Below are 23,624 nucleotides of genomic sequence, written 5' to 3' on the forward strand. Positions count from 1 at the left end.
CTCTTTCTAGTGGTCAGGTAAAAGATTTATGGTCAGAAACCTTAGCATAGCACAGAAGTTCTGGTGGCATCGTGTTTGACCAAAAAGTTCAGGTAAAATAATTAAAAAAACTTTTATGTTATTCAGGCAACTTTTAGGTTATGGATTAAAAATGAAAGTTAGAACAATTAAACAGCAAATATATAATTTTTATTATTAAATAATTAGACTGTGTCAAAGAGAAAGTACTGAAAACGTGTTATGTTATTAAATAAATGATTGACCAAAAAACAAACATAGGCTTATTGATTGAACAGCTAATTTGCTAGTGTTAAATTAATGGTAAATTTGCTGTGTAATTGTAAAGAAATCTGAATCAGCTGTACATTTTCAGACTTTTATTTTTTCTGCTAAGTTTATATTGTATATAATCTCTATAGTAAAAAAACACATGAATTTGCTTTGTGTTTATTGAAAATGAACTGTAAATGTACATTAATTTACATATGCTACAGTACATGTGACTCACTAAAGCACACATTTTATAATTACAGAGAACCCAGTTGTTCATTTAATGCTTGACAACAACAAGCAACAGTGCCAATGTCTTTACAGAACACATTAAGACAATGAAAGAAAACATACAATCATTAATCGGTGCTGGCCAACTTAAATCATTACCATTTACTGCTTAATTACAGATGCAATTAATTACAGATGAAAATGCAGTGATTGTGTGTGGCGGGGTTTGGTTTTTCATTTACTTTTACTTTCACTTTTTCTCTACTTTACCACAAACAGGGGCTCAATAAGTTCATTCATCATCTTCATCACTTGAACTTCAACACCATACAAACGGTACCATCACAGCTCCTCCACTCTCCACATTATTTCCCATATTAAAAATATATCACTGTCATTCACTAAAATCTGAGAACTTAATCTTATACAGTAGGCCACCTTTAGGTACAGTTTTCACTGTAACCCACTGCTTTCACCGAGTTCCCCATAAGTCTTTTTTTTAATCTTCAAATCAAATCTCTTTCATTTCGTTTGGAGTTTGAAATATAAACATGTACAAAAATACACAATACAGAAGATGAGGGCATTGGGTGTTTATAAGTGTTTAAAATGAACAAAAACCTTTTTCCATATTTTTATAACTATCTTTGATAGTCCTTGTATTAAAAAAAAGCACTCAATCAATCAGTAGTACTAACACAACAAGACTGACTGCAGCCTCTTCTATACAAAGTATTAATACAGAAATCCTCTTGAGGACTGTAGTTTTAGAAGCATATATATATATATATATATATATATATATATATATATATATATATATATATATATATATATATATTTATATGCTGCATATTGCTGTAGTATTTGTTTTTTTTTTACTTTATTTGAGCTGTTCCATTCTTAGGGTGCTTTCACACCTTCTTTGTTTTGTCCAGACTTTCAGAGGTCTCAGTTTGGTTTGAACCAAAATAGCAGGTGTGAAAGGAGCCACAAATCAGAGTCTGGTCCAGACTTTAAGGTGTGAAAATGCCCTATAAAGTCCTTTTGGAATTTTTGGTGAGGAACATGAATTGGCTAACTGCAGGTTTGAGAAGATAAAATCAACTTAAAACCAAAAACCAATCGAACACAAGCACATCTAGATCTTTACTACGCTTAGATTATTCTTTTTAATAAGCAGCTGCAGTTAAATTAATGTAAAATCTGGGTGTGCTGTGGCCCCCTCCCCATAATATAAGCAATTTTCTGCATCCCATTCCTTGAGTAACAGTGTAATATGTCTCTACTTACAGATTCTATGGTATATATACTCATCATTTCACAATACCAACAAACACAGCTGATAGTGTGTCTTTGAAATGGTGTGTGTCATATTATGCAGAAGTACTGAAGCTAGGAACTAAAACTAAAGTACAGATAAAGCTATGGATGCACTGAAATAATTTTTAAATAAAATTTGTCCACCTTTTTTTTATTAAACTATTGCATAAATTAAATAGCCTAAAATGTATTTTTCTTTTAAATGTCTTCAAAGACAAGGTTTCATTGTTTGGCATAAATTACTTTTTATACTCTTTTTTATACTTTTTTTTTTTTTTTTTTTACTTAATATGCATGCTGATTATTTAGTGCATCCCTAGGTTAAACTGTTCTGTTACAGTGAATCAAGTGGATGGATGACATGAATGAGGTGGATGAGGTATCTCCAAAATCTCCATATTCAATATGTGCAAATAGTTGGTTGGACATGGCATGCCATCATACAGCAGGTTTAACACAAAACAATTGGAAATTGGAAAACAATACAATCAAAGAAACAATACGAACAACTCAAGCTTCAAGTATATTCTGAAGCACCTTTGCAGTCCATTACAGTGAATTACGGTGATTTAAATGAGTTCTAAAAGTGACTAGATATATAAAAAGTGTGAAATGTTCGACTAGACATACTGAACAATATGCTCAGAAGATCCAGTAATTCTAAAAGCAAGAACACACGATGCACAGATTGTTGTTAAAAAGAGCTAATGGGGATTTTTATAATAATATGCCTAATAAATATTTTACTGGCCTTAAGGAAAGCTCTACACACCCCTCAACTTTTTACATTGAGAAGACTTAGTGTATTTCTCTGTGCTGACACACACTAATAAATATTATTTAGTGCTCCTACAGATCAAGACACATGGTGACATAATGGTGGTGACCAGTACACAAAATCAGACAGACAAAATGTGGGGTGAGGTCTTAAATAACAATGAAAGAACAGGTATTCCCTTTTTGAGTGTTCATAAATTACACAGGATTACATTACGACAGCAATGTAAAAACATCTCCAGATCAAAACCAGTCTGGCTATTGTCCGTCCTGCAGATTTTTAGCGGGACATCCTTGAAAACGAAAGAGTTCTCCTAAAAAATTAATTCATAATCAAATTAAAGGATATGGCTTTTCAATGTGTGAACACTAAGTGTGAACAACACAAAGCTGGATAAGAAACCGGATCTGGATTTACTGGACAAGAACTGGAAGACGGTTCACCAAATCAGCGTTTTGTTAAGGGAGGTTTACTTGACTGACTTCCCTCCTTTCCTGAGTCTATAAATCCTCTGGCCACCACTTTCTGAAGACCAAGGCTCTGAAGCTTCTCAACCAGATTGAAGCTGAAAATGTTCCTCTTGTTTTCCTTTCCAGTGTCCTTTCCCACATTGCTCCCCTCGTCCTTTAAAGCTATGCCGGTAGGAGGTCCTGCTAATATGGAAGGCAAGCTGGGTCGAATTAAAGCAGAGATGCCTCGATCTTTAAGCAGCTGGAGGAGACCTAGGGAGGGTGTGGTAGACATGACAGTTCTATGGAAGTGTCCAGGATACGTCGAGCACTGCCGGAGATCCGACGAGGTCTTTACATGCTCACAGCTCCCACCAGTGGGCAAGCTGTGAGTGTGAAGGCTATGGACAACAAAAACAAACAACAAAAGAAAAATGGTAGGTGAGACACTGAAAGAAGATGAGCTTAAAGTCAAATAATGCATAGCATGGTAGTTAGTATCAAAAATAGACTAAATGCTTTAGATCAGCAAAAAAAAAAAAACATACACAAATATTAGTTTAAACCAATAAACAAAGGAACAATCTGTAATAAATGCAAGTAAGTGTTCAAAATAGCAACAGGCGTCCATTTCCAAACATTGAAGAGAGTTTTCTGCCCCACATGCGAAGCTTACATGTGTTGCCATATTGACACACATGTAAGGCAAGCAGTGACAAGTTTTACTCTGTAGCTGATTGGTTAATATGTACATTTCAATCTCCAAAATGCCCATCTGTACTATGTTAGTGGTGGTGGTAAGTTACCTAACTATGGTTAGCAACCTTACTGAAGCTCAGTGATTACCTGTTCAGCAAAATAGCCAGCTTGCATGTTTCCACACTGTTTGCCTGAGACTCTCTATACCTGGCAGCCCTGAGTGTGGAAATTGGACATTGGAAATCCCGCTCAGATTTTTGTGATGAACCACACAGTTCACATAAGAACATGCAGGCTTAAGCTCTGCTGTAAAAGCTGCCAGTGCTTTATCTCATAATACATCCTGATCATCTTATGAATTTGACATTCATACATTTTTAAGCATTGCTTTAAAGAAAATACTATCTTATCAATGCTATGAGGTAATTCTATGAGGTAATTCTATGAGGTAATTTTCTATGTAGAAAGCTTTAAAATAAAGTAGATATCTTCCGAAGTAAACACATTTCGCATGGGAAACTTGTTGAATTCAACTTTGGTGACATGCAAATTCACATCCACAACCAATAGCACAGCTGCGTTTGCTGTGCAATCCTCTGCAAACAGAGATAAAAGCAATGCTAGATGTGTCTAAGCACAATGTTTTTCCACACTGGTTTTTAATAAACTAATAAGAGAATAAAATAGTGTATCACCACAGGCTGAGTCTGTCAAAAGACTGTATTATTACATTTCTGTGATTTTACTGTGTAGTGTACACAAGTTAGCTAGCATTTTTTTTCTTTTTAATTGCTTCCAGTCAAGGTCCTAGTTATGGCTATTTTGCACGGCATCACAAACAAATGCAAAAGTCTAGTGTGATTGTGGCAACACATACTGAAATAGTATAAAATGATTAGTATTAGTGCTATATTCTATACATGTTTCATGCTGATTAGTTAGCTTGCTAAAAGCGTGGGCATGGCCTCATGTCTGAGAGCTCTAAAGTTATCTTGGTGACTTTAGTGCATGTGATGCAGCTCTGATGCAGTGTTCCAGTGCCTTTTTCAGACATGATTCTTACTGGTTCTTACTTTCTGGAGGTAGGTTTAATTACAGCTGCTGGAAGAGTCTGGACCAGCGCTTCCTGTCATTGAGAAAGTTTATCCAGATTGAAAAGTGTTATACTGAGCACAGCCAATGGGATTACCTATATTGTAATTATAATATCCAATATACCGAAGAAAGAAGCACATAACTTCTCACAATAGCCTAGCAATGCAGTTGGAGCATTAGCCAAGATAAGAACAAGACATGAAGGTTATATGGAGATGAGAATGATGGGACAAAACATAATAACATATTAGTGCATCTCAAAAAAAATTATATAATTAAAATGTTACTTTATTTCAGTAGTTCAGTTCAAAATTAAACTCTTATATTATATAGATATATTACACACAGAGTAATCTATTTTAAGCGTTTATTTCTTTTATTGTTGATGATTATGGCTTACAGCCAATAAAAACCCAAGAATCTGAAAAAATAGAATATTATATAAGACCAATTGGTACTTTTGGCAGTGTGCCAAGTCCTGATGGAAAATGAAATCTGCATCTCCATAAAAGGGAAGCATAAAGTGCTGTAAGATTTTTTACACCATGATTGATGACACTTTCTGGGTTTTCATTGGCTGTAAGCCATAATAATCAACAATAAAATAAAAAAAATGCTTATTCTATACAATATACGAGTTTCACATTTTAAACTAAATTACTGAAATAAAGTAACTTTTCAATGATATTCTATTTTTTGAGATGCACTAGTATGTTTAATGACATATGACATGTATATTAGTTGTCTAACTATGTGGATTATATGAGGAGGTTTGGATGCAAAACACCAGAAAGTTACCCTAATATCTCTCCCTCACCCATCAAGAGGTCAAAAGGTTATATAAATGTATAAGCAACATATTTTAAAACAGTTTTTTACAACACCACACATTTCATTTTAAATTATTAAGTTAGAATGTATACTTCATATGCACAAGATGTCGTTTCAAAATAATAACTAAGGGAGCCTAATTTATTTTTTTGTTTTTATCTACCCCATCAGATTTCAATCAATTAAAGGTGGCTATTTCCCATCATACTTACTTTTTACAGCCAAAATAATCCTATTTTTAATCCAACTTTAGTTTTGGTGAACATCTTGCTGTGGACCATGAAATATATCAGATGTGGAGAGTTAGACACCAGCCACTAGATGGCGCTAACTAAAAAAAACCGCAAACCTACCTACAGTTGTTTATCAATTAATCTGACCTGCTTCTATGCTTTAACACACTTCTTAGGCTTTTTCCACAAATTACTAATTACATGTGAGTGGACAGGACTGTGATAAGAAAATTACCATTTTAAAAGAGTCAAAATCTTGGAGAAATGCTTAGGATCATTGTCCAAGTTTCAGTTTTTGGACTGATGGCTTGAGGTGCTGCTTCAGCACTTCTAAATAATCTTGCTACATGATCCATGTATGATCTATTTTAAGTCCACTAATCCCTTTTTCCAGAAAAATACAATGCTCCACAACACAGTGCTTCCATCCCCATGCTTCACAGTTCCTCCCAGAATATTTTATTTTTCCTTCTATTTTTAAAGACTAAACAAATCAGAAGTGATTTGCTTGGATTTTCACATTATTACAGTTACACACTGGCTGTAAAGATGTGCCTTATAATGTTGACACAGGTGCAATAATATTAATTCCTAGAATTCCTTGCCAACTGAAAATCTGATACTGATAAAATCTGATAAAATTTGTGGAGTTATAACAAAGAAATAACAGAGAGTAAGGCATCTAGGGCATCTAGATCTGTGCTCTTCAATCCTGGTTCTGGTGCCCCCTATGCCCAGCACATTTTAGAAGAATGTCTGCTTTAACACACCCACTGCAACTCTGAAGGAGCGTCAGGACCAGGACTGAAGATCACTGATCTAGAGCGATGGTAGCATGAGATGAAATGGTGTCTTACCTAGTGGTGATGGATGGCAGCAAGAGAGAGGGATGGAGGACCTGGCAGTTGGTGATGGTTTGGGTTGGACTGGTGTGGGGGAGGTTGGGGCCAGGGGAATTGACTGAGGTAGACACACACACACACAAACACTCACTAAGACACACTATTCACAATACATGTGAACATGTACTACACGAATGTACTTCATAACAACATGAAGGGTGAAACAAAACTAGCAAATGACTAATGGAGCGAAGAAAAGGAAGCTAATATGTATTTACAACGTACAGCTCTGGAAAAAATTAAGAGACCACTTCAGTTTCTGAATCAGTTTCTCTGATTTTGCTATTTATAGGTATATGTTTGAGTAAAAGGAACATTGTTGTTTTATTCTATAAACTATGGACAACATTTTTCCCAGACCTCAAATAATGCACAGAAAACAAGTTCATAAATCAATATTTGGTGAAATAACCCTCGTTTTTAAGCCTGTTTTTTATGTTCTCCTCCACCAGTCTTACACACTGCTTTTGGATAACTTTATCCCACTTCTGGCTCAGCATTTAACTTGGTTTGATGGCTTGTGATCATCCATCTTTCTCTTGATTATATTCTAGAGGTTTTCACTTTGGTAAAATCAAAGAAACTCATCATTTTAAAGTGGTCTCTTATTTTTTCCCAGAGCTGTAAAATAATTACAAATCTTGGATATAAAAAACTATGAGAATGAAGAAAAGACTGCAGTCTTTACCCATAGCGTGATGAGAAGGGCTGCAGAGTTTAGACAGGTCAGGTTCGTCCTCCTCGAGGTCATTGAGGTTATAAACATGCTGATAGTCCACATCCAGCTCCTTGAAGTCTTTGGTTAGGATGCCTGGCCGTGGGTGCAGGATGCCGCCAAGGTTGGGCCTTGCTAGCTGCTGCCAGTGGTGCAGAGTGACAGAACCTACAGGACAGATACAATATAAATATGTTTGTGGTTAAATGCTTTTTTGGAATGCTTTAAAGGTGCTTCAAGTGTGTGTGTGTGTGTGTGTGTGTGTGTGTGTGTGTGTGTGTTTGTGCATGTGTGAGTGTGTGTGTGTTTATACTTGAGTTTTCCTCACCTTCCAGTGGCTTGACGATCTGTAAGCGCTCAGGCAGGTAGGAGCGGGAGCTGGACGAACCAGAAGAATGATGGGAGCTGCCTGAGTAGTTTGTTCCTGTGGAAGCAAGGCTGTCATTGGGCGTGAGAAAGCCACTGGACACGCCCACGCTGCCACTCCCACTGCCCCCAAGCGCCCTCAGCTTTCTCTCCCGCTCGACCTCAAAGAACGGGCGCTCAGAAGAATGGCTCTCCTGTCGTGCAGAGAGCGAACGGAGAGCCTCCTCTAGATCCTGACCACCTGGAGTTCCCGGCTGACCCAGACGCTTCGACTCTGCACAGCTGCACAGCCACAACAACACATATATATACTACTTATATATATATATACAAAATACTAGTTTAAAAGTAGTTTAAAATAATTATGTATGTATATGTGTCCCTAGACGTATCTCTGACTAAGAAAATGTATGGGATGCTACCTGATACTCTACTTACTAATATAACACAGGCCTCACCTCTGCTCATGTGATGGTGTTGAAGACGCATGTTTGTCCTCGAGGTTGACGCTGACTGAGTCAGAGCCGTAATAGCTGGTGCGTGGTGTGCTGGTTCGACTGGACCGCGAGGAGGCGGAGTTAGAACCCGGGACCTGGGGGGACTGGCACTGAGAGCGCAGCCGAGCAACCTGATTTGCCACCTTCACCGTCTCAAACACACGCCAAGGATGGGCCCTATTGACACAAGGCCACAAGTCAAAAGAGAAACCTAGAATAGATTTTTACATTTTTTTTATGTTTTTATGTGGTACATTAAGAGACAGAGCACATTACCAATCAGTAAACTAAAAATATAATTTTGGAGTAACTTGGAGTAACAGCTAGAAGCTTCTACATTTCACAAAGCAGGTAAAAGTGGCCCAAATCTGATCTTTTACATCATAGGTGACAAATCACAGTGTGTAGCAGTGAGAAACACACAAGAACACGTAAAAAAAAATAACGCCACCAGAAGAAGGTAAATGGACAACATTAATAAATAAGGAGGAGCAAGCTGTATAGTTTTTTTATTAGATTATGTGATTCTGGCAAGGATGAAACTGAAACTTATTATGAATCATTGTGCATGCACGTTAGAGCTTAGATTCTCTGAACGAACCCAACCCGACCTGAGGCCCGACCCAAGGTTTTCCCACCACTTTCCTCGGGCCGGTTCGGGCGTTTTTTTAATGCTATTTTTATTTTATATAAAATTCTGTAGTGATAATCACAATATAGCAAAGTAACAAATCAAACTGTGATTTAAATAAAATGTCGCACAAGTTAGAAGGTTATAATCACGCAGCCTTATTGTTGTTTTATGTATTTTGCACTAAGGCTATATACTTAAAATAAAAATAAATTGTGTGTTCAGAAAGTGTTTTACATCCTTAAACATTGTTATCATATTAGAGTAGAAGTAAACTGTAATTTATGTTATTGTTCTTGGTCTATTTTGGTTTAATGAGAGTGCAGTGCGTGGTCTTATATGTTTAAAAAAATGTTTGTTCAGAAAGTGTCTTATATTCTTAGACATTGTTAATTTAATATTAGAGCAGACGGGGAGATCAGATCTTAATAAACATTGTTCTTAAATAAAAAGTCTATGCTTCTTCAGTGTTGCAGTGTTAATTAACATCATTCTGAATGGATTTCACCCATTCAAACAGCCCAAAAATATTTTAAAAAGCTCAGTTTTAATGCTCTACTTAGTTAAAAAATTTCATGTTTAATCGAACTTGGACTCGGGCTCACAAAACCAGTTTATACAGTTTATACGTGCATGGGCTCGCGCTGGATTTTTTGTTCCTGATCTAAGCTCTAATGCTTTAATCAGTTAGACATTGCAACCAGTGTCAGATGAGTGTCAGATATAAGTAAAATTGTGTGAACAACCCAAAAATAAACATCAGGACCACTTTCACTTGCTGTGTGAACGAGCCTAGCTTGCTTATTTGTTACACAGCAACTTAAATAAACAAGCTGACCAAGCTACGGTACACATCTGCATGACTGACTTGTACTCTGAGGGAGCTGGGCTGTCCAGGCCCTTGCGGAAAGTTCCTTCTATCTCTGCAGCGAGTGAGTCCATGGGGAACACAGCAGCGATTGAGCTGTAGCGCTGCACTGTACTGTTGGGCAGGCTCTTATTGCGCAGGTTCTTTATTTCCTCTCTGGCCTCCTGCAGCATGTCTTCACTCTCCGAGTTCCTCTCCTGCAGGTCCTTGAGCTGCAGACAGGGGGAGACGAGGTCCAGAGTCAGGCATGGACTTGTATATAGGCCACAGATTAGCCATACATTCCTATACAGTAATTGCAGCAATAACAGCTGCTGTGAAAGCAGTTTTAGTGCTTTATTAGCCACAGTCATGTTCAAAACAAGGGGGGAAAATAGAAGAAATTCTGCTGATCTGTAAAAAACTGATAAGACTGATGATAGCAGTGAGGAAAGAAGGTCTCACCTCTGTTTTGAGCTGTGACTGGTTTTCTCGTGTAGCACTCAGGTGCTGGGTCAGTTCTTCATTTTCTCTCATCAGCTGCAGGAAGAACAGGATAACAGAACAAACAATTACGCATAAAAAACATAACTGATATTTATTCAGTAAAGTCAAATTTTTGTTAATTTTACTAAAAGCTACACTATTATATATATATATATATATATATTATATTTGATTTAAGTGTAATTTATTATTACATGTTTTTTACTTTAAGCTTATTTAAAGATGTCTACACAACCACATAACTGATGAAAAATTGCACCATTTGTGACTTTTATTTTGTACAATATCTGATCTGTAATTTATTACTTACTTTTTTTATTACTTACTCACTAAAACAAAGAACACAAAATCATTTAATCACGTATACCCTTTTATTTAGTTTTAGTCAAGTAATTGTGAGCTTATAAATCTGTATGTATTTTTCTGGTGCACAGATTTATTTTTTTTTAATTTAGGATAATAAGCTCTGTAATTACTGCACTGATGTTGCAAATACTTAAAAATCACAAATATGTATGAAATATAATAAGTCAATTTTAATTAAATTGATTTATTTATTTATTCAATAGTCACAAATGAAAATGTGCTTTAATTTAATAAAATAACTTAATTTATATGTTATTTATGTAATCTATCTTGACAATTCTTTTATCATTCACAATATTTCACACCACCAAAGAAACCAAAATTATTTAATAAGTTTGTTATGTATGTTTTTTATTCAAATTAAGATATCACTTTGCCTTTTTTTTTAGGAATTTATGTAGCCAATTTATGTTTGTATTATTATGTATCATATCTTATGTATCTTTATATCTTTAAACCTTAAATGTTATTTGCTTAAAATTTCCTGGGATTCTTGTAATTACATAAAGAAGCAAGCAATATCTGAAATAAATGGAGGATAAAAATAAAGGAATTTCATGCTTATGAATGTTGCTCACCCCTTTACACCGCTGCTGCAGATCCACAACCTGCCCAAGCAGAGAGCTGATCTCCTCCTGCTGCCGCAGAGAGTCCTCCACCTTCCGGGCAAGTTCCTCTGACAGATCTACTACCTGCTTATTCACTGATGCTAAAGAAACAGAGAGAGAAAGAGAGAAAGAGAAAGAGAGAGAGAGAGAGAGAGAGAGAGAGAGAGAGAGGGAGATATTGATTTGTGGTGTTAGAAGTGTCTACATTACACTTTCTACTGATATTCGACATGATACTACATGAAGATCCCCAGGGCCTATTGTGAAAGTATGATGATTTACTTACAGAGCTCTTCAACACACACCATCATCAGCTGCTGCTCCTGCTCCTCATAGATGGTGGTCTCTGATGTTAGTTCATCAGCCTACAAATATAAAGTAATAAAAATATTATAAAGCTCTTACATTACTCTCTACAAGTTTATATCAAGATAAGTACTGAAAGTGGGCCGCAGTACACACTAGAATTACACAACTTTGTTCTTAGAAGACCACAGCCCAACAGTGTGTGGTGATTTTCCTATCTAATGGGCCATCCGCTGATTTAGAGTCACATGGGATTTGTTTAAGCAGGAAATTTTTTAAATTACTAAACTGTGGCCCCTTAGGACTGGAAAAGGGGACCCCTGCAAAACAAAGAAACCCTTGAAATCTGTGCTATGATTAAACTGACCTCGGTGCGTAGTTTGAGGTTTTCCTCTTCCAGACCTTTGAGCTTCTGTTGTAGGAAGTCGTAATGGATGTAGTTGGTAAGAGAAGAGGATGACTCATTGCGTCTGATTCTAAAACAGAAGCAACAGACACAATTTAAATAGACTGTTCAAGCACATATGCATTTATGTATATATGGCTCTGGAAATAATTAAGAGACCACTTTAGTTTCTGAATCAGTTTCTCTGATTTTGATATTTATAGGTATATGTTTGAGTAAAATTAACATTGCTTTTTTATTCTATAAACTACAGACAAAATCTCTCCCAAATTCCTAATAAAAATATTGTAATTTAGAGCATTCATTTGCAGAAAATGAGAAATAAAAAAAAGACGCAGAGCTTTCAGACCTCAAATAATGCAAAGAAAACAAGTTCATATTCATAAAGTTTTAAGAGTTCAGAAATCAATATTTGCTGGAATAACCCTGTTTTTTAATCACAGTTTTTATGCATCTTGGCATGTTCTCCTCCAACAGTCTTACACACAGCTTTTGGATAACTTTTTGCCACTCCTGGTGCTAATATTTAAGCAGTTCAGCTTGGTTTGATGGCTTGTGATTATCCATCTTCCTGTGTGTGTGTTTTACTCACGGTGAGCGTGATTCCATTGCAGATTCGATCTCCTCAGTGCTGGCATACAGATTTAGGAGTTCATCTCGCATGGAGAGCTCATGACGCAGCTGAGCGATCTACAACAGAAAGACCCAACATTAAAATAACAGCTTTAAAATCACTGTGATCCACCAACCTATAATAGAAAGAAATAATATATAATAGAAATAGAAAGAGTAGTGAAGCTATCTTTGCTACACTGGGCTCTGCATGTTGTTAACTGCACTATGCTGCTCTGGAAATTTGTGCAAAATCTAGTAATGGCTATTTTTCTTTTAAATGACTGGTGTGGGTCTCTTAGCTTGTAAAATGCAAGTGAAAAGTGTGTCCATCATTGGTAGCTCAAAGCATATATTTTACTTCTGGACTGTTGGGGGAGCCCAGAGGCAAGTAATACCAACTCTCATACACAAATGCTTCAAACATCTTCCTTACGATTTAATTTAACACACAACAGGTTGTATTTATATCAAAGTAAAACTTTCCCTAATGCACAACTGCATCATTGCTGGGATTATAAAAGCATCTGAATCAGCTCAACACACTTGAAGGAGAGCCCTTATGTCAATTACTACTGTCTGTTATATTAGCTAGCACCTGCACTGGCTAGTATTACATTAAGAAAGGGGGGAGAGGGAGGACCATCCTTCCCACCCAACAAGAGTCAAGCCAGAAATACTCTTTGAAATTTTCAGCGACGTATGACTGTGGCATCACTGGGGCTTAACTGGTTGTCTTTAAGTGATGGAGTCAATGCTTAAGACAGCTGAACCACTCAGGAGCCCATAACACATTTCATGAGCTACTGTCATAGTGCCCAATGTGTCAGGGCTTTTGGAGCTTTACATTTTGGCAGAGAGACAAGCGTCAGTAAAATACAGTTTTGCAGTTTAGCTCACATTAACAGATCATTTCGCCTTACAAACCACTCATGTTGTATTTACAGCAGCCCATTTTTCCTGAGGCCAAAACATACTTTAAGTTCACTTTCAGATACTTCTGAAACGAAGTGCATGAGTCCATGAGACATTTAGTGTTGCAATGATCAGTCGATATATTTGACTATTTTTTTTGTCGACTAATTGTTAATTTATACCCCATTACACAAAGTGCTGGGGATAGAAACACAATAGGAGATGGGTAAATGTCTAACTCACACAGTTTATACTCAACTCCAAAAGTGCCCAAACACAACAGATTACATATTTACTTTACATATTTATTTAAATAACAGTACCTTTCATGTTTAAAAAAACATCTGGACATTTAAATTGGTTTTAAGTCTCATATTCAGATGTTTTTCTTTTGTTTTTAGAGAAGGAGGACATGGCAGAAATAATTGTTGACTGGTCGACTAATCGAAAAGTCGGCTACCAGAATAATCATTAGTTGCAGCCCTAGAGACATTTACCTCTTCTCTCGCAATCTCCAGCTGTTCATCCAGCAGCTCGTTGCGTTCTGTCAAGGCTTTGTTCTGCTTCAGCAGCGACTGGCCAATTCTCGCAGCAAGCTCCAGATCTCTCTCTTTCTGCATAAAAAAAGCAATTGGACATTTAGATAACTGGACATTCAGTTATAGATCTCTATATAGACCCTAGATCTACTGTAAGACCAGTTCAAGCAACTCCTCGTTTCTTACCTCCTCCAGAAGATGTGTGACAGCCTCAATGTCGTGGTACGTCTTGGTGACCTGACCCACTCTCTCAGAGCACAGCACTGTGGAGGTGCAGAGACACAGAGAGGTGAAGTGTGAACGGGTACAGCCATTAACAGGGTAAGAGCACATGTGTAACACGGAAAAACACACATCTACACATGATGTAGTTAGAATTTGTTTTAGGAGAGATACATTTCAGAAAGAAAAGTGTTTATGTGGACCACTGCGTATTAAACACGAGGAGACAAAACTCAGAGATGTGCGTACGTATGGGACTAAACTGATCTTATGACCACGGAGTTCAGGCAAAAACTGTAACTCTAAAAGACCATAGTAAATGAGCTATAGATAGATACTTTATTGATCCCAGAGAGAAATTTAAATTCTGTAGCTAAAACTGATTAAATATTATTATTATTTTTTTTTTTTAAAGATATGTAGCCTGTGTTGCTCCCACTCAATTTACAGTACCAGTTTGAACACACCTCTTTTCATGTGTGTTCTTTACTTTTTATTTTTTTACATTGTAAATTTAATATTGAAGACATTAAAGCTATAAAGGGACACAAAGAATTATTTTGTTAAAAAAAAAAAACTCTGGTGTTAAAACTGAATATGTTTTGTAAAAGTAGCCACATTTAGCTTTGAGGACAGATCTACACACTCTTGGTATTTTAATCTCAGTGTCTTCATGAGGTAGAGACACCTGGAATAGTTTTCTCAGAGTTCCTGTAGCTGCTGCATTTCTTTCATGCTGTGAAGCTCCAGCTCATTCCAAATCACCTCAAATCACCCACCTCAGTTAATTTAGGGGACTGTGGAGGCCAAAAATGTTTTGTTTACTACATAATTCCAAATGCGTCCCTTAACTGTTTTAAAGTCTTTAAAATTAAATGTAGAACGTAGAAAATAAAGAAATAAGCAGTTGTCCCTCCCTAAAGCAGTATAAAATTACTAAAAAAGGTACATTTATTCAGATTTTATTTTTATAAATTGGAATTTCACAGCTCCAAATTGAGCTCCACAGCTGTTTAAATGCCTGCTCATTAAGAGTGAAGAGATTATAACTCTAAATCCCATCAACACATTCCTCCATGATCAGTTTGAACCTACTGATGTGATGAGGGACACAATAAATCACTTCCATTGTCATTGTGGAATGTCACACAATATCCATAAAACCCACTCCTATTTACTAACCTAAACACATTGATTTGCATATTATAGCTTAATCTTGATAAATAAAGACACATATATATAAATATGTAAAGCAAAGAAAGTCAAGCAATTAATAAACAACAAACTCAGATTGCTGAGATTCCTGTGCTTAAAAATGCTGCATTTTATTGGATCCTTCTGCATCCTGGTCAGGACAGACACGCCTCTAGACAATCAATCCGACCATTCCTAGCACTGAGCCTCTTAGTAAGATCTTCATTAGCAGATTAAGTCTGCCATTCTCTGTCTGTCTGATAAATATATCTGTGTGCTAGATCAAGCCTGCAGTTGACAAACAGAGCGCGCCTGAACTGCAGTGATAAGATAAAGATACAGCACAGGATTACAGTGCAGTTCAGTTTACTGCACTGATTTATGCTATGTCACGAAAGAACACACACAAACGAATAAAACATTCACGTCATGATGATGCTGCACATAGTGGCATGAAAATGTTTTCTGTGCTAGTGAATTAAATACATTATGATAACAGCAGAGAGTGGCTCCATATAACAGTGTAAAGATCTTTAGATTCTGAACACATTATTTTATTTTTTATTATTAGCAGTAGTAGTGTAAGTAGAAGTATAGCACCTTTCACACACAGATCTTACACAAAGTGCTTCACAAATGTTTAAAATATCAAAACAGTTACAGATAAATAAGCTTACAAAAGCATTAAAGCAACATTAATATTATCAAAAATAACATAAAAAAAACAAAAATATCAAGACAAAATATAACCCAAATTCCAAAATGTAAATATGCTGTGTAGAATGTAAATAAATGTAAATCTCTCAGATTATAGTTTATTCACAATAGAAAATAAAACACAAGTAAGACATTTCACACTGGGATGGGGCAACAAATGGGTGGAAAAGTAAGTGGTACTAATAAAAACTGTTGCAATATGTGCAAATAGCAACTAATGACCCTTAAAAGACCTTTAATAAAGTCTGAAACCCTCACAACATCTAAAGATAAGTCACTGACTTTTTAGTCACAGAAAAAAAGTTTTGTGGTCGATATATCGTTCCAGAAATTATTGGGATACACATTATTTTTGTAATTTTAAGACTAATACATTAAATTCCATAATAAAAGAATAAAAGAATAGCATTAAAAAAGCAATTATACACCTTTTAAAGACAGCGAAATTTGAATGAATCATTTATCATAATTATTTAGGGAATTATATACTTATTTCTTCACCTACTTTAGTCCACACTGTGTGTATGGAGTCAGTTATTAAAGCATGACTGGCTAAATACTGTTCACTGTTTTATATGTGAACAAACATATAAATAAAGACAATAGACGATATCACGATTATCAAAAATGATTGAGGTCATGTTCATTTATAGTACAATAATGATATTGCAAATATTGTGACAGACCTAGACACAGACTTTTTACTCACAGACTTTTTACTCACAGACACAGGCTAAAATTGAGCAAAGTCTGGGGTTCTTGTAGGATTTTTGCAAGACTGCAACTAGATTCTTACTTAAATCATTTCCCATCATGCTTCTGGTGGAGTTCAACAGGAAGAGAAGCTGTTTAACAATGGAGCAGAATCAGAAGCACCTTTTGAGCGCAAAAAATAAAGCCAGAGTCACATCCATGTCCAGTTCCATAAACGTTGCTGCGCTTGCTTTGTGGCTTCCCGTAGCTCTCCTATTGGTTGTTAATATTGTTCACGTCACTATTTGCGTGAGCCAAGTCTCAAGACTTACGATAATATTAACACAGTTGATTTTATTCCGCTGAACAATCGTGATTTTAATTCTAGAATTTTTTGAAAAATATTTGTCAATGTAAACTGTGAAGACTTTAAAAATCCCACCATCAGTATGTAATATCGTACGTAATATCAGACAATCTAAAGAAAACCCATGTGTACAAGGAACAAGACAGACAATCAGTTTTAGATGCTGGTGATCTTTGGGCCCTCAGGTAGCACTGTATTAAAAACAGACATGTCTGTCTGGGTGTATGCTATACATTTTCGTGACTAGCTTTTCATCAACAGCAATAAATGGGACTGGGCTACAGCAGCAGGAACATCCTTCAGCTGAACATAAAGTATTTTACAACCAATTACTAAATGGACGAAAGTGCCAGACAGCTCCTCGTTTTGGTAGAGAATCAAGCATCAGTGAACTACAGCTCTGCAGAGTCCACATTAAATCAAGCATTTACCCTTCAGCAGAGGTGATGCAGAATAAAGAGAGAGAGAGAGAGAGAGAGAGAGAGAGGAGGGGACTATAAAAGCTGAGTCTGCTCACGAATGAGGCCATGTTGTACCTGTAGTCTAACCAAAAAACAGCAGGTAGTGCAAAGATGCCCAAGCTGTCGTCTGTACATGTGTGAACTCCTGTCTGTGATAACAGATCTTCTACCTAAAGCTATGAACTGAAGCATGCATCAAAAAAAACAGGGTCAGTTTCTGAATCAGTTTCTCTCATTTCACTATGTATAGGTATAGGTTTTATATTGCTGTTGTATTCTATAAACTACGTATTTATTTGCAGAAAATTAAAAATGGCTGAAATAACACAAAAATGCAGAGCTTTTAGACCTCAAATAATGCAAAGAATACAAGTTCATATTCATTAAGTTTTGAGATTTTAGAAATCAATATTTGGTTTTTAAAAACTCTTTGGTTTTAAATCACTGTTTTCATGCATTTTGGCATGTTCTCCTCTACCAGCCTTACACACTGCTTTTGTATAACTGTCTTTATTCCACTCCATCTTCCTCTTGATTATATTCCAGAGGTTTTCAATTTGGTAAAATCAAAGAAACTCATCACTTTTAAGCGGTCTATTCTTTTTTTTTTACAGAACTTTATATAGAACAGGATAACTTGTAAAAGAAAATGTAAATTAATAAAATGAATAAAAGCCTTCGGATGTGCACGTGAGTATAGTTTTTAGAGACTACAAAAATGAACGTGACCTAGACATTTGTTCCCTCAGTTCCGGCGTGACCCAAAACACTAAAACACATTAGAGTAAGCTATTGTAAATTACAGAGCAATTACTACCTGCTTTCCTATTTCCATTTGAAGGGATTATGTCTTAGCTGGACAAATGAACAAAGCTTAAATTTAATGAGTGCTTGGTGGCTTTATAAAATATAACCCACGATAGAGGATTTAATATTAAAAGGTCTGGATAAGAGAACAAAGGAAAAACAGATTAAAGCTGACTGTCCATCACGTGAGGCCAGGAGGAGTGTGTATGCAGTGTAAAGCAGGTGAAGCAGGATCATTAATTGTAAATATAATGGCATTAGCTTTGCTATCACAGCATAGCAAATATGTCGGTTGTTAGGATTCACCCAGCCTCAATAGCTTGTTTGGCTGTAGTTACATTTACCTTGAAATATTTTGGATTATTTTTGGATAATTTTAAGAGACCACTTTAGTTTCTGAATCAGTTTCTCTGATTTTGCTATTCATAGGTATATATTTGAATAAAACAAACATTGTTTTATTCTATAAACTACAGACAACATTTTCCCAAATTCCAAATAAAAATTTTGCCACAATCCCTTTTTCAAAGTAAAACCTGTTTTAACACCTGAAACATATCTAAACTGGAGCACTATGGTCCGGAGATCGCTGATTCAAAACCTGGTCATGCTGCTTGCCATCAGCTGCCGAAGCCCTGAGAGAGCACAATTAGCCTTGCACTCTCAGGGTGGGTAGATGGCGCTCTTTCCCCTTATTACTCGAAAGGATGATGTCGCGCAGCACAAGGCGTCTGTGAGCTGATGTTTTGGAACTGAGTCGCTGCCCTTTCCTCCAAGCGCACTGTGATGCTACTAGGCATTGCTGCATCAGCAGCAGTTAGAAAAGACTCACTGTGGACTATGGAATCGAAACGATTTGGTAAATCCCAGCTGTAATACTAACAAAATGAGCTATATGAGAGGACAATGCTACAACTTGAAAACATAATGAAGCTGCAACTGTACGCTAACAGCATGGGCTACATGTTCGCAATATAACAACTGTATGCTAACAGAACAGGCTATGCAATAACTTAAACACTTATAAGAGAACTTAAAAAACTGTATGCTACCAGCATGGGCTATATACAAAAACAAGGCTACAACTTAAAAACGCATGCTAATAGCAGACACTACACAACTACACCTTGAAACATACTACAGTAACAGCATGGACTGTAAAGATGACAAGATAATAGCTTAAACCCCCCCGCAAGGCTTTCCAAAAACTGCATGGTAACAGCATGGATTGTTAATAGTACCCCCACAATCCCATTAGCCCCCATTATCTGCATTAATTAGCGGTACAGTAGCATCTACACTGTAATTCAGCTTTTCCACAACATGACCTGCCCCTACTGAGATCATCTTAACCCTCACAGGGCCGGTTTTCCATGTCCAATTAAGAACAGCCCTACATAAAATGACTCTGTGACCTCTCTGGATTGAAAATACGCATACTGACCTGGTTGAATTTAGCTCCGTCAGGTTTAGTTTAACTGCGTCACTCAGAGCCTAAAACAAGAGTAAATCCAACTGGCTCTGGTAGTGTGTTTACAGTGCACAGATTATGCTACATATTAATGACATGTGATAAAAATTGTCAACATATTTAGCTGTTCTCTCTGAGAATCTATATTTGCACTTTTAAGGAATGTACTACAATTCTAAACATTTTATCATACACTTTTTTCAGTTTGTTTCCTTAATTTAACACGTAAACAGGTTTGCAAGGTTTGGTACATTTTTTTTTTACAAATCTGTTTTCTTACATATTAAAAAGTATATATAAATATATATAAAAATATATAAAAATTGTCATCATATTCAGCTATTCAGTTCTGCAATAGTATCTCAATGAGAATCTATATTTGCACTTTTTAAAAATAAACTACATTTCTTAACATTTTAACATACAACTATTAAAGTTCGTTTGCTTAATTTAACATTTAAACAGGCATTTGCAAGTTTTGACACATTTTACAAATATTTTTCCATAAATATATATTTAAAAAAACGCTAAACTATAATATTATGGTGAGAATTTGAAATGTATTATAATGTGCATTTTTTAGATGTTAGATTCAAAATTTGTAAGTTCAATATTTTGAAAGTTTATATTTTAGCTCTATCATATTTAAGTAAAATAAAATCTGCATCATATTCAACTCTCACTTCAAATAATTGTAATTTGCACAATTAAAAAAAAAAACCTGTAAGCTACTATTACTACCATAGCTGTGGTCACACCATCACTATCAGTGAATTTTTCAGATTAAAATCACATTCATACTATGCACTACCCAATAATTAATTAAAAGGTGTTGTGAGTAGGGTTGCAGTGATATAACACTGTAGTGTAAAAATGAATGGTTTTCATATCATGAAAATTAGTTTAAAACTGGCACTGGTGGAGAAGAAAAATCCACTAACTTGTTAATATTAATTCAAACAAGCAATAAATCAAATAAAACAAAGATTGGCAGATACATTTTTTGTTGAAAATAATCATTAGTTGAACACAAAATGAGCTTCACCTCTCATGAAGCAACAACAAGAGAAAGAACAGTAAAATACTCTAGTTTATAGCTTATAGCTTTGTAGCTCTAGCTGTGAGACTAATTTTTGAGTATTTGAATCTTACCAATTATTTTAATTTAAAAGATCCCAACACAAACACAATTCTACAACCTGCAACTAAAACAATACTTTCAAATCTGCAAATACAAAATTTAAAAAAAAAAGGAGGAGGCAACCTCTATCCTTGATTATAAAGTCTGACTGCAAGTCTAGCTCCTAATCTATAATTCAAAAACTACACTTTCTTAGTTACACTCTGCACAACAGCTCAAGGTTAAACAAATTGCATGTGTTCAACCGTTAAGAAACCGGCTGACCTCATATCATTATATAATCTGATTTGTTATCTTAATGGTTTTTGTGCCCAGCACCACCCTCTATACATAAAATGTCTTACATCCTTAAATCCAAACGATTCATAAAAAGCTCTCAGTGGATGCTGAGAAATCTTGAAATGGAAACTGCCTAATTTTAATCATACAAATAATGGGTCATCCTTCAGGATCTCCTTCAGAGATGCAGACACCCTCTGAGCATGTGTGAATAAATAAATAAATAAATGAATGAATGAATGAATGTGCGTTTTTATTACAGACGCTGCAATGACTTCATTCAAGTGTCCTCCATCAGCACCACTGACCTACACACACACACTGTGAATTTGCAATCGACTCTAGTCTAGTGATGCGCTTGAGATGACATCAGCTGTCATTTTAGTAGAATATATATATGCCAAAAGATAAAGCGCATTAACAAGTAGAAAATATATTCAGACCAAGTAAGATAGGTGCATTGTAATGAATGAACAAGTGCACGCAGTGTCACTGATGCAAAGCACCACTATGTTTGTGTTTCACATCCAAATACAATTAAATTCCTGCTAAAGAAAACAATTCCTGTATTATGAAGAGACTAAATATGGAAGCAAAGTTTTGGTACCCCTGGTCAGACAACATCTTTTTCACATTTGAATGCACATCCACCTCACTACGACACTTTTTACACTCCTTATATTGTCAAATTTGCTTATTTTTGTTTCGTTCATTGCCTTTTTCATAGCAAATTATGTACTAGATATGTTGATGTGTAGTGTTGGCAATTTTTCGTTTAAGATGCAAGAAAAATGCTTAAAAAAAAAAAAAAAAAACACAAGAAAAATGTATATCCCTTCTGACTCCTGACTCATTACCTTGCACCAGTTCTCTGCACAATCCCTCTGTGCTCTCCTTCTCTTCCTCCTCAGGCTCTTCTTCTTCCTCGCCCTGGCTGCCACTGGTCTCCTGCTCGCTCTCCTCCGTGCCCGAGCTGCTCCATACTTCCATGTTTATCTCCTCAATAAATCCCTGCTCTTCTTTAACTCTCCAATAATCCCTCGTTTTGTTCTTCACAACCTTCCTCTTCTCTGTTCTCTACAGCCTGGGTTTGCTTAGTTAACTCCCTGACTCATACACTCCTGCTGAATACTTACACACACTAACGCTTGTCAGTACACACTGACACACACACACTAGATGAATGTGTGTATGTAATGTCGTTAATGATAAATCCTCTCAGTGCTTCAGCTGCAGTTTGCCTGCTGATACTCACCTGGCTGCTCTGAGCCATGGGTGGAGATAAGAGCAAAGCCAGGAAGGGGAGAGGGAGGGTAAAGGTAAAGTCAAGAAGGATTACTACAGTAAAAAAAAATGGTATGTGTCAGTAGTTTTATTTATATCCTTCCATCATAACAGCTTTGGGTGGGGAGGTTTAAATATCTTATATAAAAAAAAAGATTACAGTGATATTATTGAGGAACACCCCCAAGGCTAATGGTACGCTCCAGTCTGCTGCGTGTGTTGCCCATCTGAGGACGCAATAGTGCAGCAAAGAGCGTGACAGACACCCCTACCCCTCCCCACCCAAAACACATGGTGTAATTGTGTCTGTTTACCAGATCCACATTTCAGTACAGTGCTGAGCATCATGTATTACAGTAAGGTTATTAAAAAAAAAAAAAAAAAAAAAAAGGTACATAAAGAAAGGAATATTTTTTACAATTTAGCACCATTACATAATTATATATGTTATATAAACTCCATGTACATAGCTAAACTATATATTAAATTATACACTTAAAAAGTTCCAATATCTAAGGCAGCATTGTTTAATATTTACGTTTTTTATTCTTTAGTATTTTCGTTGCATTTTTCTTGCGTCTTACACAAAATTAGCAACTTTCAGCATATCTAGTTCATTATTACTAGCAAATAGACAATAAACAAAAACAAATAAATATAAATGAGCAAATTTGACAATATCATGACTGTTGAAAGTAGGGGTGTGCCATTTCGTATCATACGCAATAATATCGCCAACATTTTTTAATATCTTGAACAATATTATACCCTGAAATATCGTGCCATATCACCCACCTCTATTTATCACATCAGGATATAATTTTTTTGCTGTTTTTTGCAAAAGAAAAATTCAAACTGTTCT

At 35.9% G+C, this 23,624-nt stretch overlaps 1 protein-coding gene across 3 annotated transcripts; it reads right to left on the minus strand.

The window, feature by feature from the left end:
• Positions 1 to 431: 431 nt before the first annotated feature.
• hap1 (huntingtin associated protein 1) lies at positions 432 to 22,711 on the minus strand. 3 transcript variants are annotated; one of them, XM_007240133.4, is made up of 15 exons: positions 22,336 to 22,710; positions 14,313 to 14,389; positions 14,085 to 14,201; positions 12,653 to 12,750; positions 12,022 to 12,130; positions 11,635 to 11,713; positions 11,319 to 11,449; positions 10,333 to 10,407; positions 9,889 to 10,100; positions 8,351 to 8,566; positions 7,855 to 8,174; positions 7,500 to 7,694; positions 6,767 to 6,869; positions 4,824 to 4,876; positions 3,363 to 3,452 (listed from the first exon to the last, which is right to left on the minus strand). In XM_007240133.4, exons 1-14 carry the CDS (start codon positions 22,466 to 22,468, stop codon positions 4,843 to 4,845), a joined length of 1,899 nt encoding a protein of 632 aa, XP_007240195.3. In that variant the 5' UTR covers positions 22,469 to 22,710; the 3' UTR covers positions 3,363 to 3,452; positions 4,824 to 4,842. The 3 variants fall into 3 exon arrangements, with proteins under 3 accessions (XP_007240194.3, XP_022525394.2, XP_007240195.3); XM_007240132.4 differs by lacking the exon at positions 4,824 to 4,876 and having other exon boundaries at positions 432 to 3,452; XM_022669673.2 differs by lacking the exons at positions 4,824 to 4,876; positions 6,767 to 6,869 and having other exon boundaries at positions 3,282 to 3,452; positions 22,336 to 22,711.
• Positions 22,712 to 23,624: the final 913 nt, after the last annotated feature.

The sequence above is a fragment of the Astyanax mexicanus genome, chromosome 16, assembly GCF_023375975.1.
Source record: "Astyanax mexicanus isolate ESR-SI-001 chromosome 16, AstMex3_surface, whole genome shotgun sequence".
Lineage (NCBI taxonomy): Eukaryota > Metazoa > Chordata > Actinopteri > Characiformes > Acestrorhamphidae > Astyanax > Astyanax mexicanus.

Excerpts from the sequence above, each read along its gene's own strand:
- hap1 (XM_007240132.4), bottom strand. The coding sequence starts at position 22,468 with ATGGAAGTATGGAGCAGCTCGGGCACGGAGGAGAGCGAGCAGGAGACC. Across the intron at positions 11,450-11,634 it reads GGTGTGTGTTGAAGAGCTCT|CATCAGTGAATAAGCAGGTA; the intron begins GTAAGTAAATCA and ends CTGTTTCTTTAG. Across the intron at positions 8,175-8,350 it reads ACACCATCACATGAGCAGAG|CTGTGCAGAGTCGAAGCGTC; the intron begins GTGAGGCCTGTG and ends GTGGCTGTGCAG.